This window comes from Parambassis ranga, chromosome 22 (assembly GCF_900634625.1).
Source record: "Parambassis ranga chromosome 22, fParRan2.1, whole genome shotgun sequence".
NCBI classification, from domain to species: Eukaryota; Metazoa; Chordata; class Actinopteri; family Ambassidae; genus Parambassis; species Parambassis ranga.
The window spans coordinates 7,018,526-7,036,035 of NC_041042.1; the positions used below are offsets into that span (position 1 = coordinate 7,018,526).

General features: G+C 42.1%; 3 protein-coding genes across 7 annotated transcripts; all 3 read left to right on the top strand.

Annotated features, from left to right (window-relative positions):
* Nucleotides 1-1,438: 1,438 nt before the first annotated feature.
* On the top strand, nucleotides 1,439-7,509 carry khdrbs1a (KH domain containing, RNA binding, signal transduction associated 1a). 2 transcript variants are annotated; one of them, XR_003669518.1, is made up of 11 exons: nucleotides 1,439-1,802; nucleotides 2,290-2,417; nucleotides 2,713-2,829; nucleotides 2,908-3,054; nucleotides 4,250-4,377; nucleotides 4,495-4,762; nucleotides 4,855-4,931; nucleotides 5,017-5,078; nucleotides 5,172-5,347; nucleotides 7,030-7,092; nucleotides 7,170-7,509. XR_003669518.1 is itself a non-coding variant. In XM_028396426.1 (9 exons), the coding sequence occupies exons 1-9, from the start codon at nucleotides 1,637-1,639 to the stop codon at nucleotides 5,279-5,281; spliced, it is 1,203 nt and encodes a 400-aa protein (XP_028252227.1). In that variant the 5' UTR covers nucleotides 1,439-1,636; the 3' UTR covers nucleotides 5,282-6,150. The 2 variants fall into 2 exon arrangements, 1 of the variants encoding a protein (XP_028252227.1); XM_028396426.1 differs by lacking the exons at nucleotides 7,030-7,092; nucleotides 7,170-7,509 and having other exon boundaries at nucleotides 5,172-6,150.
* A 199-nt stretch (nucleotides 7,510-7,708) lies between these two features.
* Nucleotides 7,709-11,693, top strand: tmem39b (transmembrane protein 39B). Of its 3 annotated transcripts, none has more exons than XM_028396425.1 (9): nucleotides 7,709-8,188; nucleotides 8,632-8,986; nucleotides 9,084-9,303; nucleotides 9,537-9,620; nucleotides 9,737-9,891; nucleotides 10,422-10,755; nucleotides 10,843-11,030; nucleotides 11,118-11,238; nucleotides 11,330-11,693. In XM_028396425.1, the coding sequence occupies exons 2-9, from the start codon at nucleotides 8,856-8,858 to the stop codon at nucleotides 11,561-11,563; spliced, it is 1,467 nt and encodes a 488-aa protein (XP_028252226.1). In that variant the 5' UTR covers nucleotides 7,709-8,188; nucleotides 8,632-8,855; the 3' UTR covers nucleotides 11,564-11,693. The 3 variants fall into 3 exon arrangements, with proteins under 3 accessions (XP_028252226.1, XP_028252224.1, XP_028252225.1); XM_028396423.1 differs by having other exon boundaries at nucleotides 7,712-8,188; nucleotides 8,778-8,986; XM_028396424.1 differs by lacking the exon at nucleotides 7,709-8,188 and having other exon boundaries at nucleotides 8,207-8,986.
* Nucleotides 11,694-12,806: 1,113 nt separating this feature from the next.
* Nucleotides 12,807-17,305, top strand: ccdc28b (coiled-coil domain containing 28B). Of its 2 annotated transcripts, none has more exons than XM_028396427.1 (7): nucleotides 12,807-12,977; nucleotides 13,074-13,134; nucleotides 14,102-14,418; nucleotides 14,536-14,705; nucleotides 14,910-15,064; nucleotides 15,938-15,960; nucleotides 16,088-17,305. In XM_028396427.1, exons 3-7 carry the CDS (start codon nucleotides 14,183-14,185, stop codon nucleotides 16,140-16,142), a joined length of 639 nt encoding a protein of 212 aa, XP_028252228.1. In that variant the 5' UTR covers nucleotides 12,807-12,977; nucleotides 13,074-13,134; nucleotides 14,102-14,182; the 3' UTR covers nucleotides 16,143-17,305. The 2 variants fall into 2 exon arrangements, with proteins under 2 accessions (XP_028252228.1, XP_028252229.1); XM_028396428.1 differs by having other exon boundaries at nucleotides 13,074-13,118.
* The last annotated feature ends 205 nt before the right edge of the window (nucleotides 17,306-17,510 follow it).

Here is a 17,510-nt window from a genome sequence, read left to right on the forward strand (position 1 = left end):
CGAAAACTCTTTTATTTTAAAAACGGTGACATACAGAAACTAATTCCAAGTGAAACAACAGTTTTGTCAACCATACTGGTGCTACTACACTAACAGATGATACAAAGCCTCCATATCTGAGGCCTTCTCTCATTTACAGAGACAAAAGGCTGGCAAATCTCCCTCATGTCCACCTGATTGTGTTTTCCCGTCATCACTCACCTCAGCAATAGAACTTCCTCCACTGGCCCTACATGATGGCCCTGCCTCTGACTCACTCTCAGTATCAACCTCAAATATAGAGTGAGAGACTGTGCTTTACTTTTGAATTAACAACCAATATAAGTGAGCTTTAATATATATATATATATACGCAATTTCCCCATTGCGGGACTAATAAAGGTATACTGAATATTAATCTTAATAGCATCAGCATATTGTACAGTGGTCTTCTTAGCATCTGAGATTCAAAACGTTGTTGGGCCATGAACCAAACTCTGCTTAATGCAGATAATAGTGAAACACTAAAAATACTAACTTACAAAAAAATGCATGTCTTTATTTTTACTTGCTTATAAACTGCTTAATTCACAACAAACCTTGTGGATGTGTTTATAATGATGCACTGCCTTATCTGCTACATCAGTGTTTCCCTGTTCATATAATGCCCCACTGTGTCCTGACGGTCCTCCCCCATGAAAAATGCATTTTTGACACTGGTGCATAACTTGGTATTGGCCTTTGTTAAGGACATATTTAAATGATTATGTTATTATGTTTGGTATCATATTAAAGGGGACACTCTGAGCTTTCATTCAAGCTCTTTTGTGAATACTTTTGACAAGTATGGAGGACACTGGAGCTCTTCCAACCTTTTATCACACACATTTTCCTGCCATTTCTGCCTAAATCATCTTTTGTCTTTTAGTCCTGTGGCATCAGGAAGCATGAGAGATACAAAATACAAACAGTGCAAGACTGGAACGACTCTAAGGATTCAGGAAATGTATAATTTACCCATATTATCTCATTCTGAGGGGCTGATTGTCAGCCTTATGTCAGGTGGACAGTTATTCTAAGAAAGCAGACCAAACAGTAATTTATATATCTGATATATTACTACATTGGGTAGTCTGTTTAATCTGTATGAAGTACAGTATTTGCACTGGCAAGATTCTTGCAACACCACCTCTGCACTAAAACAGGGTGAACTTATCCTATTACAATAGACTCATTTACCAACTTAACAATACAAATGTTATATTTTGAGCATTTTGAATGTAGTTCAGGTAGTTGAATATAGATATATACATAGTATTATGGTTTCTGTTTCTAGCTAAACTAAATTCTCATGGCCACTAGTGAGCAAGTAAATAACTGTCCAGATCCAAAGCGACGAAAAATGGAATGCCTAGCAGTCTTTTACAGTGACGTCACTGCCGCCTCCTCCTCCCCTAACACTCAAATGCAGCTGCGCCATCCCTCCTTTGTCCATCGAAAAGACTACAGCCGCTCTCTCTCTCTGTCTTTCTTTTGTTTCACTGATAACTGAATTACAGTCGCAAACTGCTGTGATTCTCTGCAGTCTGCAGTTTCATTTAAGGCAAAAAAAAACCGAACCGAGCAAGGTTTCGTCCCTTACTCCGTTCGTAGGATTATGAATCAAGCGAATGCTAATACAAGCAGCTCGGAGTCCGCCATAGAGTCCAGTCCAGCAGACAAGAAAATCAAAATGGAAGACACCAAATATCTGCCCGAACTCCTGGCTGAAAAGGACAGCCTGGATTCATCGTTCACGCATGCAATGAAGCTCATTTCTGCAGGTAAGTTGGTTGCTTGCTAGTTTTTAGTGTTCGCCGGCTGTTTTCTGCTAACACAGGCTAGCTGCCCTTAGCCCGACTCGAGGCCCAAATAAAGCGCAGTCTCAGGCCTAAACGGTGGTGTGTTAAACACGTGGTTCACGGCGTTATATTGTTAGTTGTTTTCTTTGGTCGTTTATTAGTGTGGTTTAACAATCGCCGACATTTTAACTTAATGCTGTGGGATTAATAGATATTTTCATGTGAGCCACGAGTCGTTTTCTACCACAGCTAACGCCATTGATACACTCCATTGATCAACAATGACCCCAGGGAACCTTTATTTTGTTATGGCTCTTTTTTAACTCCTAATCAGTCATATTGAAACACGAAGGGATAGACGAAACAAAGAGTGTTTGATCTAAATTGCATGTAGACCAGTAGTGTTGCCTGAGATGTAGCCTAGTCTGGCTTCTACTGCCACTGAATGTCTTCATTGTCTTGTCAACAGAGATTGAGAGAATCCAAAAAGGTGAAATCAAGAAAGAGCCTGAGAAAGAAACTTATCTGGACCTGTTTGCTACCAAGAACCTGAAACTAAAGGAGCGAGTCCTCATTCCTACCAAGCAGTACCCCAAGGTGAGAATTTCAGGCTCTACCTCTTCCTTGCTGATCAACCCTTATCTGTATTGTTGGTCTTTTACCTTGAAGGCTGTTTTTTGTCATCACTAGGCCTTAAATCAAATGGCCTACTGACCCTGTTGTGTGTGAAGCAGCCTCTCCTCACTAGTCAACAAATGCACAGTGCCCCACTTAGGCCTGTTTCTGCATGAACTGTTTTGTTTTTCAGACAAGGCAGTCATAACACTGAAGAAGGGCTGTGTGTATGAGTCTTGAGACTTGTGATCAATGCTGGATAATTTACTTCTTACAGGTTAACTTTGTTGGGAAGCTTTTGGGGCCTCAGGGCAGTACAATCAAGCGTCTCCAGGAGGACACCGGGGCAAAGATTTCTGTTCTGGGTAAAGGCTCCATGAGGGACAAGAACAAGGTTTGTCTCAAAGATTTTTTTGCTGTACATTTACTACTTATGTGGGAAATAAGACACTGCATTTCATGTGTTCTTCAGGAGGAAGAGCTTAGGAAGGGCGGCGAGGCTAAATATGCTCACCTGTCTATGGAGTTGCACGTGTTCATTGAAGTTACAGCACCCATCCCTGAAGCCTACCTGCGAATGGCTCATGCCATGGACGAGGTCAAGAAGTTCCTTATCCCGGTATGTCTGCAGGAGAAACCTCTGTACACAGTAATTACTAGGGGTGGAACGGTTCACAAAATCCACAGTTCGCTTGGTGTCACGGTGTTCGGTTAGATCAGCATAAAATATATTTAATAAGTTCAGTGTTTCCAGATGTGCCAGATCACAACAGAAGACATTTAAGGTTACAGGGCTCTAGAGTGTGGCCTAATTTCTCTGTGGTGCAACCAAAATATCTGAGGGCGCACCGGTGGGACCAGCTGTTAGAGGGAGTTGCATTCTCCGACCCGTGGTGTAGCAGGATGATCAGCGTTTTGGGCGCAACTGGTACTAGGTTCAAACTCAGGCGAGCTGTATGCAGGTTGGAACGAAGTAAGCGGGCAGATGTCGAGGGACACACACCTTTGTTTCTCAAAGCACAAGAGCTTTGGCTGTAGCAGCAATGGCAAATTACCAGTGCTAAGGGTGATGCGGTGCCCCTTACTTTTGTGCCGGTGCGCCTAACAAAAACGTTAGGTGCACCAGTGCTAAAAGTTAGTCTAGAGCCCTGGGTTACCTTTTCTTTAGAACAGGCAATACCTTGTTCTATTGCTAAACAAACTAAATAGCTTTATGCTGTTTATTGTATGTGCTTGGAGACATGGTTTACTGTTTTCTGTCTTTGTGCAGGTTTGCAATTTGTGCTGCTGTCTGTGCGCAGAGGCCCGATGTGCATGTATGCACAGACAGACACAGGTGCACACATACGCACACAGACACGTGTGCGCAGGCAGTCCCACCAGAGAGTGTGTTTTGCTCACATGTGACATGCTAGTTGGATACACTGAACTCAGTTGACTGCGCTAGGCTAAGCTAACGTTACTGGTGTCAGCAGTCGGGGAGGAGCTCACAGTTGCACCCGCTGCTCGTTGAGGACAAAAACAATACATGCTTGAAGTCACAAGATTTAGCGTTAGTTGCTTTTGACAAATAAAAGATTTTGAAAGTCGTTAAGTTGTCAATACTCGTCTCTATGCTGCGGTAAAAATGCCCCCCTGCATTGCTTGATGCGCATGTCCTGAACCGAACAAAACGCACGCCCCGAACCGAGACACGTGTACCAAACGGTTCTGATTTCTGGTTCTTTTTTTCCTGAACCGTCCCATGCCTAGTAATTATGGACAACACTACAGCAAAGGTATCTACATTTGGTTGCCTTCTTTCTCATGTGTAGGAACCCGGTGAGCATGATTCGTACATGGATCCTCACTTCCTGAATGGCTCCCAGGATGTTTCAGGCAGGGGACGGGGTGGTCATCTAGGAAGAGGCAGAGGCGGACCGCCTACTGTTGGTGGGCCGAGGTAAGACTGTGAATCACACACACCGTCTTTTTTTTTTCTGCCATGCTTTCTGCTATCATATGCTTTGCGGTATAGTTTTGTGTATTTAATGTCATTTCACCACCTACCCTTGCACAGAGGGCGAGGAATGCCACGGGGAGCCCCTCGAGGTGCAATGCGTGGGGGAGCCCCACGGGGAGGACCAGGCGGACGAGGGAGTGCTCCCAGAGGTGGACCATCTGGTAGGGGCGGTTTACCTTCTCCTCCCACCAGGGGGGGCTCAGCTCCTCGCTCCAGACCACCTGCAGCAGGGACCCCAAGAATGCTCCCCTCTGCAGCCATGTCCCACCAGCAACACCAGGTTCCTCCATCATCACAGTCCAAGCCTGATGCTTATGAAGATTATGTAAGAGTTATTATGTCTTTTAAAGAGTGGCACTAATCTCTCGGAGGCTTTGTAGTTTTTATTCACTCATCATTGGTAATTTCTCTTTCTAGCCTGCATATGAAGAGTCTTATGCAGAGCCTGCCTATGAGGGATATGATAACTATTATAGTCAGCAGTCTGCACCCGCGTAAGTCAAACTCAATTCAGGTGACAGTCTGTCTGTATAGAGGGTGAGTGCATTGTCTTAACAGGTGTTCATAATCTCCCCTCAGGGATACTGAGTATTATGATTACGGACATGGTGAAGCCCAGGATACGTCATATGAGTCTTATGGTAAGTTTTAAATTGCATTTTGTCCAACACTTGAAATAACACTTGAAACTCAGTCACTGATATTGTAACCTTTCTGTGTGTGTCTCCTACTAGCTCAAGATGACTGGGACAACTCATGGTCCAACTCCGGGACCGGAGGCAAAGCCCCTCCATCTAGGCAGGCGAAGGGATCGTACAGAGAGCATCCTTATGGAAGATACTGAACGACTACTGGTAGAGAGTTGCTATGGCAACTGTCTCCAATTGTAACTCGCTTACCTTTTTCAAAAGTAATTTCCCTCTTGTTTGTTCCCCTTTTTATGGTTCTTTTTGTTTTTTTATTTTTAAACTGAGTATAGAGTTTTGTTGGCTTTATTATGGTGCCAGAGAAGAAACTTTAATGCAACCTTTCTATTTAATGTTTTCAGTTACGCAGTTATGGTCTTAGTGACATAAACCTGAAAAAATGGAACGTGGGTGACATTTTAGTAATGGACGGTTATCATTTCAGTCAATGTTAAAGGGGGAAAAAAAACTCATTGTGGCGATAAACTCCCCTCACACAGCCTTCATTTTAAAAGTCCTCTATCATTGGACACAAATTTTTTCCTAATGCCTTTATTTAAATTTACTATAACCTAAACGGATGTAGTTAAAAACTCAAATGTAGCCCAGAGCTGTTTGAATAAGTTTTATTTGTTTTTATTCCATTACAAATTTAGTGTCTCTAAAACATACCGTACAAATTCATTTGACAAAAAATAAAGGCCTATATTTTTGCCGTTTTTATAATTTGGTATATTATGAAAAAAAAAAAAGTTCTGTTACTTGCAAAAACCATCGCTGATGATCAACTAATCCTTGTAAAGTCTGAAAGGTTTAACGATCCTTACTATATGTAAGGAAGTGTGCAGCCGCCTCAATATTTTGTACATAACCTTAGGACAACTGTGTATGCTGTAAGTCGTGCCGTCTCCAAAATGCATAATGCTTGTGTACCTTTGGACTAAATAGGATACTAAACATATCCCAAAATGTTTTTCTGCAGCTCGTGTTTCAATAAAGTTTCTAGTTTCTTTTTAATCAGTCTAAACCTGGTATTTTGCCTTTGTTGTACCAAATGAATGGCTTTAGTTTGTGAAAATGGTTTTCAGTGGGTGCTGTATGTATACACATCAGCCTGATTTCTAAAACAAAATGTTGGACAGTGAATTTACCGTCTTCGTCTAAATTACAGTTTGTAATGCCACCTTCAAAACGATATAAAACGCTCCGTTCCTTGAGGTAATGTGCTGCCAAATACATGTTTGACTTGAATGATAAAGTGCTTGAACATGTATTGTCTTTAACCTTTAGCTAGTGTATCTCTTCAAGCTCTCAAGAGAGCAATCTGCAGCGACTTGAAATAACTTCACAGTATTTCAAATCAAGCTTACAGGGATCTTACTTGACTTTGATGCAAAGTCATGCTGGCTGGTTTTTATAAAAGAAAAATATCGCAGAGGAGAGGATTCTAAAAGCCTAAAGATCGCCACAAGAAGGTAAAACTAACCCCAACACTCATTTGTTAGATTTTTGTTTTATTTTTTTTGTGCAAACATCCAAGTAATGCAAGTCATCCAAAACATATCAAAAACATTTAAGTACAAAATTATGCTATCAGTAGTTATTCCGAGCAAAATAAGTCGTACAAAACAATCGGATATGGTTGTGATGCAACTCTTGCTCAAATAAAACCAATAATTTTCCTTCATTTTACTCAATACTTAACTATTTCCACCTTGATAAGTTCTCTAGACTGTAGTTTAATGAAAATTAATAGTTGCAGATAAAACACCCCGTTTGTGGACAAAACCCCTTCAGCTTGAGTTGCATGATACTTTTGTAGAATAAAATTAGTTTGCATGTGTGTTGCGCTCTGTGGATGTCGGCGCTGCTGTGTCAAAGAACTCATTTTGGTTTCTCCTCTTAGGTTCTCAACTGAACTGCTAAGGTGCAGTTAGTCTGTGTAACTCCAGCTTTCAAAGCCTTAAAGGTCAGTGACACAATCGCACCATAATTTGATACCATTGAGTTTTGCTGCAAAGATTCATTTTTGTTTTCTTGTAACAGGTCCAGTGAACGACCCTGGAGAGAGCAGAGGCCTTGCCTCTAATGTCTGAGATTCATTGTTCAGTATCAAAAGCAAAATTGTTTTTATAAGGAGGTGAAAAGAGGTCCTATCTTTGTATTGTTGTAGCATTGTAGTGAAGAAAGGATCACCACTCATGCAACGTTTTAACAAGCCTGCTGATTTTGTTTGTTTTCTTTATCCAGAAATATGACTTCTATACTGTTGGAAGCTATATGCTGAATTGGTATTTTAGAAAGTTCTTTTTACACAAAAAAATGTTTCTGTAAATGGTGCATTTTTCTATATATTTTTTTAAATAAAGATTTCAATGTGATTTGATTGCAGTGTGTTGTATTAGCTGGATTATTCAAAGATTTGTGTGTGATTTACACATAGCTTGTTTTGCTGGCACTTATCAGTAAGTACAGGGCAAAGGTTCATACCTTTATCTGAGTAACTACCATCACACACTGGCACTAGTCTTCTGGAGAAGTGCAGGTATTCCTTAGGGGCTGAAAATCCTGTTTTCCGAATTCTCAATTAATGAGAGTTCCAGATTTTTAATATGGGCCAAATGTTTTACATTTGTATGACTGGTACAAGACATGCATAAATCATAGAGCAATGACAAAAACATTTTTTATCACAGGGACAGGATTCATGTGTGTACATTAACTGTTTATGTTAAAAAGATTTCACGTCACTTAAATGATCTGTATGAATAATGAAAAAATTAACTCTTTCGTCAGTCAGCGTTCTAAAAACCTACAAATGAACCTTTGTTGTTGGTGCTTGTCTGAGAATTGGCGGAATATCCCTTTAAATGACTCTCCTCCCACAGGTCGCTAACAGATCCGCGCCCCCATCTATCAGCGACTAGTTTCACATCAACAATGAGTGTCTTCGCTGAATTCAGTGGAAAACACAGCAGTATTTTAATAAATATTCTGAAAATGTATTGCGTTTAAGCTTATTATCCATGCAACAGAGCTGCATCTGACACAGACACCAGACACTGGTAAGTGCACATTCTCTTGTCTAGCCTGTTTGGTAGGTTGGACGCTAGCTAGCTAACTTAGCTCGGCAGCTGTTAGCGTAGGCCTCAATCTATTTAATCAAGCATGGTCGTGGCCGACATATGGGGGGGGGGGGTCCGTCCCTCATTGTGCAGGACCACGTTGTTTTGGCTTGGGGTCTCCTGTCTTGCACCTACGCGGCTTTTGGAGGGTTTTTAGGCCCTAGAGGAAGTAAATAATGTAGCCACTGAGTTAGCTTGTAATACCAGTTTCCGCTAAACTTGCATCATGTTAAGGGATGCTATGCAGCTTGTGCAAATTTGCACAAGAAGATGGTTTATCGGTGTCATCTTGCAGGTGCTTTTATCGACGGTGAAATCTTTGCAAAGATGTATTTGTGTATACGTTTGCCCTGCATTAATCATTTTATTGTCTTATTGACCAGAATATAACTATATTTCTAAAATCCTGCCATGAATTAATATCACACAGACTTTCAGTAAGTTACACCTATTACTAAACATATTTGTTGGGTTTTCCTCATCAGTTCTGTCTTGCCGAGTGTCTGACCTTTTGTCTTGATGTAAACAGGTAACAGGTACAAAAAGCAGGACAGAAATCATCAATCCAGGCAAGTTAGCTGAGAAGTGAGCCGTGGGTGTGTCTGCAATGGCTGGTGGAAGGAGAGGGGCGAATCGTACCACGTACTGCAGACCTCCACTAAGCAGTGAACCGGGCTCAGTCAGCAATGGCAACCACACAACCAGCTCACCTGTCACAGGTGTGCGCTCTCGCACAAGGTAAGTCAAAAACTCACAGTTGTATACGATGCGGTGCGAGGGCTCCATCATGATGATAAGACCCATCAGAATGGCCTCGTGTCTGTTTTGTCTGCAGGAACGGCTCTGGAACGTGCATGTCCAGCCCCCCGCTTGCTACGCAGACTGTGGTTCCCCTGAAGCACTGTAAGATCCCGGAGTTGTCCGTGGATCGAAACGTGTTGTTTGAGCTCCATCTTTTCTTCTGCCACCTCATTGCCCTCTTTGTCCACTATGTCAACATCTACAAGACTGTGTGGTGGTATCCACCATCTCACCCTCCCTCACACACATCACTGGTAAGTGCTGATAATTGTGTCTGTGCTAGTTTGTACAGAATATGAAACTCTTTCCATAGACTTTTACTTGAGATAATAATAATGTTAATAAGGGTGAGCACGATGCCAAAACTGGGAGTGTTACAAAGAGGTTAGTGTCAAGCAGCTTGTTTTAGAATTCGCTAGTAGCCTGGGTAGTTGTTTACAAAGAAATGATGAGACTGATAACCTTGACTCATTGCTGATATTCGCAGAACTTTCATCTTATTGATTATAACATGCTGGTGTTCACAATCATCATACTGGCAAGAAGGTTAATTGCAGCAATTGTTAAAGAGGTAAGAATTTTTGGCTACATCTCATTTTCATTTGCTGTGTTGATATACTTTGGTTGAGCTTGTGGTTCTGTGGGATCAATGAATATAGCTTCGCATGTTCTTCTCTCCCCCACCAGGCATCACAGAGTGGGAAACTCTCTTTTCCTCACTCCATCTTTTTAGTGATGGCTCGTTTTGCAGTGCTCACACTGACAGGCTGGAGCCTGTGCCGTTCTCTTATTTACCTCTTCAGGACCTATTCTGTCCTCAGTCTGCTCTTCCTCTGCTACCCGTAAGTACTCAGAAAAAAACCAAGGTGCATATATGTATCCGTACACTGCAGTGAAGTGGATTTGATAAAACAGTTTTGATGCTGTCCACGAACATAACTATATTTTCAGAGACTTACATAAACTTAGTATTTCTCCAGCTACATTGTTTGTGCAGGTGTGTCAGCCATCATTAGTTTAAAGCATTTAAAATAGTCTGAACCAAGATTTGAATATTGAAAGTGAACATTCAAATTTAGTGTCTGTGCTGCTGTATATTTTACCCTTGTTGTCTTCTGAACATTGTATTAAAGTGCTTCACTCTGGCTTATCAAATATTTACCTCTTAATGCAGTCAAATTGAGCTATATATAGTCATATACGCCCCATTTACTGACATGCTTGACAGGATTCGTTATGTATCTACAGCTTCTGGTTGTTGCAGACATTTTGAAGCAAAAGTGGTGCTTTTACCAATTTCAAAAAAGGGAAAACATTCATAGTGTGTGTAGATTTTAAACTGTGGCTCAGTGGTTTTCTTGCTTTCTCTCAGATTTGGGATGTATATTCCGTTCCTCCGTCTGAGTTGTGACTTTCGGCGGGCAGGTCCGTTCTCTCCCATTGCCAGCATCGGCTCCAAAGAGGTGGGAAGCGTCAGCCGTGGCAAGGACTACCTGACGGTGTTGAAGGAAACCTGGAAGCAGCACACCAGCCAGCTGTATGGGGTTCAGGCCATGCCAACTCATGCCTGTTGCCTCTCACCAGACCTCATCCGCAAGGAGGTGGAGTACCTGAAGATGGACTTTAACTGGAGGATGAAGGAGGTGTTGGTCAGCTCAATGCTCAGTGCTTACTATGTGGCATTTGTACCTGTCTGGTTTGTTAAGGTGAGAAACTGTTAGAACTTGGAAATCCTCACCTTAAAGTCTCTTCTCTGCAGCCTAATGGTTTTCTTACCTGTACATCTTCTTCAGAGCACTCAGTATGTCGACAAGCGTTGGTCTTGTGAGTTGTTTATCCTAGTGTCAGTCAGCACATCGGTCATCCTCATGAGACACTTGTTGCCGCCTCGATACTGTGACCTGCTTCACAAAGCTGCAGCTCACCTCGGCTGCTGGCAGAAAGTAGACCCCTCACTCTGCTCCAACGTCCTTCAGCACATGTATGTAGTGCTCTTTGTTACCAGGTCGACTCGTTTTGTCAAATTCAGATCTCACTCTGCTACCTCTTTTTCCCTTTGTTTGCACAGATGGACTGAAGAGTACATGTGGCCACAGGGAGTCCTGGTAAAACATAATAAGAATGTCTACAAGGCCATGGGCCACTATAATGTTGCGGTGCCATCAGATGTGTCCCATTATCGCTTCTATGTGAGTATCCATGTCACTTTTTTTATTTTAAAAAGGAGCCATTTATGCAAACCTTCTCTCTTACCGTATCCTGTCTCTGTCCCTCCCTCAGTTCTTCTTCAACAAGCCTTTACGAATATTAAACATACTCATCATCCTGGAAGGTGCCATGATATTCTACCAGCTCTACTCCTTGATATGCTCAGAGAAGTGGCATCAGACAATATCGCTGGCCCTTATTCTGTTCAGCAACTATTACGCCTTCTTCAAGCTTCTCAGAGACAGAATAGTCTTAGGAAAGGCATACTCGTACTCCAACAGCTCATCAGACCAGAAAGTCAGCTAGGCTTTAAGTTATTGTCACTTTGGAACAGACATGCCTAAGAGCTCTGTATTTTTTCTACAAATTTCATTTTGTGTCACGTTTGTGTTCGGATTTGCCATAATAAAAAGAAATATTTTTGTATTACTTTAAAGGTTGTGGTGTTGGTGTGCCCATCAATTCCTTGTCACATGGAGTTTTGTTTATTAATTACATGTTGTCAAATGTTAACCTTAAAAACCACTTAATACATCAGCAAGGATTCATATTGAGCTTTTTCCTATTACACATGGGTAAGGTGTGTTGTAAACCCGAGAGCCAAACTTAGCTGTCCAAAATGGAAAATGTTAAGACTAAAAATAAACAGAACACACACACACACTCTCTTAAAGGCTTCACAGTCAAAAGTATTGTGGAGCTACATGGTAGGAGATGGAAGTAAATATGACAAACATTAGGCTCCAAAGTGATACTGGATCTACTAAACCCAGAAAATGTAATCCTCAATAACAACACAACAGTATTGTTGTTTCATATGAATAGATGCAGCTCTGTTTACACCTCCACAGCATCCACATTGTCCAGGTGCTGAGCTCCTTTCGTCTGCTCTGTGTCTTAAGTAATCTTCAGTTTGGTTAAAAACTGGCTGTTCTCAGGATTTTAGCTTCAGATCACAAATAATAAGAAAACTGATGCTTCTATTGTATCTTTTTGTATCTCTCATACCTCTCATACTTGCAATAGTCTGCCTCCCCTTCTGTTTCACTCTGAGATGATTCACTGAGTCTTTTTTTGATAAGAGGAAGGTCTGTGCAGGCAGACTTTGCAGGTCAGAGGTCACCTTTGTTTGTCTTTAGAAAATCAATGATCACATGCTGTGTATTAGGAACTGAAGTTGTTATCTTAGAACATGCCATCTCAGTTGTTTACAGTAGTTGCAGCAAAGGTTGTAGGTGTATGTGTATTGATTATTTACAGTGGAAATGTGACATCCGTACTGACTGTATGGGGACTAATGCAACCATAAACTGCACAACTCTGAAAATATAGCAGATCTTCAGGTTAACATTCTCATTTCTCAAAAAAGTGCACCTGATTAAGACATGTGAAGACGTCAGTGACTGCTATGGGGGTTGTGGAGGGAGATGGAAAACACTAGCGTCACCATGTGGCCGGTTTGTGGTATTTTCAGCCCCCCCCCCCCCATAACTGTAACATTAAACCCTGTGACATAGGATGTTTATCGTCTTGCTGACAGAAGCCTTTAGCAACATCCTGTTCAGTGCTCTAAAGAGACAGTAACCTGCAGAGCTGCTGCCTCCTCTCCTCCTCCTCCTCCTCCGGGCACATTTCGGGGTGGACTGGCCCTTTAAGAGGGATAAAGACGGCAGCTCCGCACAAGCAGAGCGCATCGATGCCGCGCTTTATATTTTCATCGGTAATTTACTCATCCGCTGCAGGGATCATTTAACATCGCAGTGATTTTTTAAAGGGTTAATTCATGAAAGGTGTCTTTGAACGTTTTACATTTTAGGCAGGAGGAGAAATGCGACGCTGTGGTCAGCCGGTTTGCTCTCTGGTGCGTAATTGATTCGGTAAGTCTTATTTGTGTCATCCGCAGAAGATAAATCTGTTTACACGTCAGCCTGAAATCAACAATAACGTACTACAGACTGCTATCCATAGACTTTACTTCATTCATGATTTTAAACAGTGCATATATGATTTTAGAACAGAAGGATTTCAGCGTATAAAGTTGCCATTGTGTATTATTGTCGTGGCCATCTTTGGATTGTACTTTTGAAAAAGAGGCTGGCGCAGTGCTCAGGAGATAACTGCTGTCATCATAACAGTGATTCCATCTGTTGTGATGGGATGCAACATCATACAGGTCATAATGGCATTAATGTAGTCTCTGGAAAACACGCAGCAACAAGCCTCATCCTTTGTACAGTTGATAGTTTTATGACCCTGAACTCTTTGCAGGAGTCATAAGGAATCACACCACTGCAGTTTCAATACAGCAGCTCTACTCCTGCACCTGTGTGAAGCTCAAAATATGAGAAATAACCACATTTTATTGTAACTGTTTTCATTGGGTAAGAATAAGAATGCAGTGTGCTGTGTGTGTGTGTATCCTGTTTCCTGATTATTTGCCATGATATGTCAATGATTTGGGTAACAAATAGGGCTCATATCAGTGTTGCATCTTCACACATGTTCTCTAAGCTCTTTTCATGTTGAGCTTATTCTAAAAATATCCTTCAAGGCTACTGTTTCCCTCTTACACCAGGGAGATGAAACCAGGAAATTGCATCCATTACATCTGGACTGCTGGGTATACTCCACCTCGCAGCACCCTTTTATCAAAATGTATGAGGACACATTTTATTTAGATTTTCTCTCACAGAGATTCTGCTGTGAGCAGACTACTGAAAGAATCTGTGCAGTGGGCAGAATCTGGGGCTGCAGTACTAATTTTGGCACGATCGACCACATAGTCTTTCCCAAAGGGGGAGGGCAAGGCTGCTGGTTTTTAACTTCCAGTCTTTGTTGTTACAGGACGTCCTGCACACACCGGTAAGGCCGTGCCCCCCAGGAAGGTTCACTTAACAGAAGAAAAACAGATCGATAATAACAACAATGGAGGACAAACGCAAGAAGCGAAGCCCGAAGGTGTCTCTCCCACAGCCCCCACCTCCCCCCATCAACCCCCGCAAGCTCTCCGTCCTGCCTGCCAGCAAAAGTGCCACCTTCTCTCTCGGCCTGCCGCAGCCCCCCTCCCCTAAGAACAGAAGCAAGTATAAAAGATCCATAGGAGCACCAGGACAGCCCAAAGAGGTGTTCATGGGTGTCGTCGCTCCACCAAAGATCACCAGGTTTGTATTTCAAAAACGGGAACATAAAAACAGCTACTGTCTTTTCCAACCCACAACTACCTGTTCTAAATAGCATTTTAAATCAGTTAGCTTACTTTTGTTTTTTCTGTCTGTCAGACCCCACAAGGAGAAGCCCAAGGCCCCCCAGCCAGCAGGGCCTAGTAAAGTAGTCCAGTCTTCCCCCCTGCAGCACTCCTTCCTTACTGATGTCTCAGATGTGAGAGAGATGGAGGGAGGTCTCCTCAACCTCCTCAATGACTTCCACTCAGGCAAACTACAGGCATTTGGTAAGACAACCTTGATGCAACAGGCCACAGAGGGAATATCTTGTTACAGTCTGAAAATAAAGGCAGGTGAAAAGTGGCTTTGTTACATGAATCAGACTGAAATCAAATAGCTCTGGTGCTATTTTTACACACCTGCTGTCATGGAAATACTTCTGACTTTGTTCCCATTTGTCTCATCAGTGTGTTCTAATCTGATTTTTCTAGGTAAGGTTTGCTCCTTTGAGCAGCTGGAACATGTGCGTGAGATGCAGGAGAAGCTGGCGCGACTTCACTTCAGCCTCGACAGCCATGTGGAGGAGCTTTCAGAGGACCAGAGAAAGTGTGCCTCCGACCACAACCTGGAACACCTGCTCTGCAATGTAAGTATGAAGCACAGCGGCGGCAGCAGCTTAATGAAGAGGACAGTTTTCAGTGTATTTGACACCTGAGTTGTTGAATAAACATAGAAACAGGGAGGAGAGATAAGTTATAAGCCTAGGGTAGTGGGAGATTAGGATTGTGTCTGTGCAGTCATAAAAGGATTTGGCACCATCAGACCTCTTCCTCTTTACAAAGACGATGAAGATGAAACTCACACTTTTGACATTTATGGCCCATGATGACAAATGCTGCAAAGACGGGATCTGTAGATGCAGTGGCTGCAGGTGTGTATGAGGGGAGTGTAGATGTACAAGATCACAATTCCACCATATACCATTAAATTATCAATCAACCTGACAGCTTGCCAAGGTGGGGTAGCAGCTCACAGAGGCACAGTGAGACTCAGATAAAAGAGTTTCTCATTATACCCTTCACAAAGTGTAATACATGTTCAACTGCTCAGCTGTTTAAATGTCATCCTGCACAAACTGTGATGTTCAGTCTAAGAATGCCTTGAAAGAGTTTCTATTGTTAGAGCGCTGTGTTGTGGCTCCTAGTTACCCACGCCCGGGGCTGGTATGCTCACTGCAGGGAGGTTGCAGTGCTACAGTATGTGTGAGGGAGGTGAGAATAAGCCCTCAGCTCAATACTGACACTGCTGCTAGAAAACGTGCTCATGTCAGATGGACTGTGAAGTGCCTTTCCTTCAAGCAGCTGACCATTGGCTTTGGTAAACACTGCAGTCAGACAATGGGGGTTAAATATTGACATGACACACATATTGCTGTTATGTAATCTGATTTAGAGATTAGTGCCTTGTGCTGCCACATCATGTTCTATTTTTGACACCTCTCATCTATTTGTTTTTGCAGCTGGAGGAGCTCAGCACTTCAATGTATCCTTTCCTACATGAATGCCTGTTTATTGATGGGAGTAACACTTCGCTCCTGGAGCAGGATTTAAAATGATCTGTTTTCATTTCAAAGTGCCCCCGAGTGAATCCTTAATGTGTCTGCGTTCAGACAAAAGCTCCATTTGGCTGAAAACCAGGACCTGCCCAAGACATCTGGCCCCTGACAAAGTGAGGTGTGCATGGGACGGCAACCACACACACACACAGACGCACGCTACTCTTCTCCCAACATCTAACAAGTCCCGGTTGCCATGGCATTGATCCAGCTGCCTTAGTAACAGAACAGATAGATCCACAGGAGGAGGAGCCATTTTTTCCATTTGGTCAGTGAAGCTGAGGGAACAATGCAGTGACTCAAAGCAGCAGAGCATTAAATGAACACTCCACCAGAATCATAAACCCTTCATTCATAGCACAAACAAAAGACTAAACAGGGATGGGAGAGAAATGTTTTGTGGTTAGTTTTTTTAAAGCATTTTTTTCTCGGCTTACACTTACAGGTGGTTAAATAATTTAGTGACAGATAACTGAATCCAGGTGAGTGCGGTCATTTATTCTGTATTTATATGGCAAGAAGCACATTTCATGAAAGTTTAGTCTGAGTCAGATGTGTCTGTAAGCAAAGGCAGGAAATGTGCACCATGTTTCAGTAGCAGACATATTTGTCCCTTTGGCAACAGCACTGTGGTAAGCTCAGAATTTTTAAAGGGGGAGTTTTGCTTTTATTCCCCCTCACTTTTATATCTTTACTAAAAGTTTGTTATCAGGAAACAGACTGGATTTAATAAAAGCGGTGTGTTCCTCGCTCCTGCCTGTACACTTTAGAGGGATGGTGTGACTCTATGTATGTTGATTGCTTATATAATGCTTTGATCATGTGCAGATCAGCTACTGCCTATTGCCTATTCCAGCAGCAGCAGTAGCAGCAGCATCTCTCTTTAAGCACAAGCTAGTCCGCTCTGCTACTGAAAGGCTGAAAACACCCACTGTGACGTGTAGGTGACGCAGGAAACGTGTCCGTTCACCTGTGTCTTGTTACACTGTCGGAGAGCATGTGTACAGCTGGCATAAATCTCTGTATTTCAAAATGGCAGCTACTTTTCATAAACGGTTTACAGACTAATATTGTAATTATGGTTTTATTTTAATTCCGGTCCGGCATCACATTGATACTCCCTGACAAACAGATTATGATTATATTAATGTTCAGAGTGAAACATTTTCAGAGCATTGGTGCAAGTTTCAGCCTCTTTAACTGCTTGCTAAGCCTACCTCTTTTTTTAGGGCCTGGAACATGTGAAACAATATACTCAGTCTGGTTATATTATCAAAGCTGCTTGAGTTTTCTGTCATCTTACATATAGATAAGACCTTTACAAACAATTTGTCATGAATTCATGAACAAAAACAAACAGCTGTGTATAGCAACTGTACCTTAATAAAGGTAAACCAACTTAAATATATATGCTCCGGGTTTCTTTAACAGAATTTCCTTCTACCAGTTTTCAAATCTTGGAATGAAACACAACAGA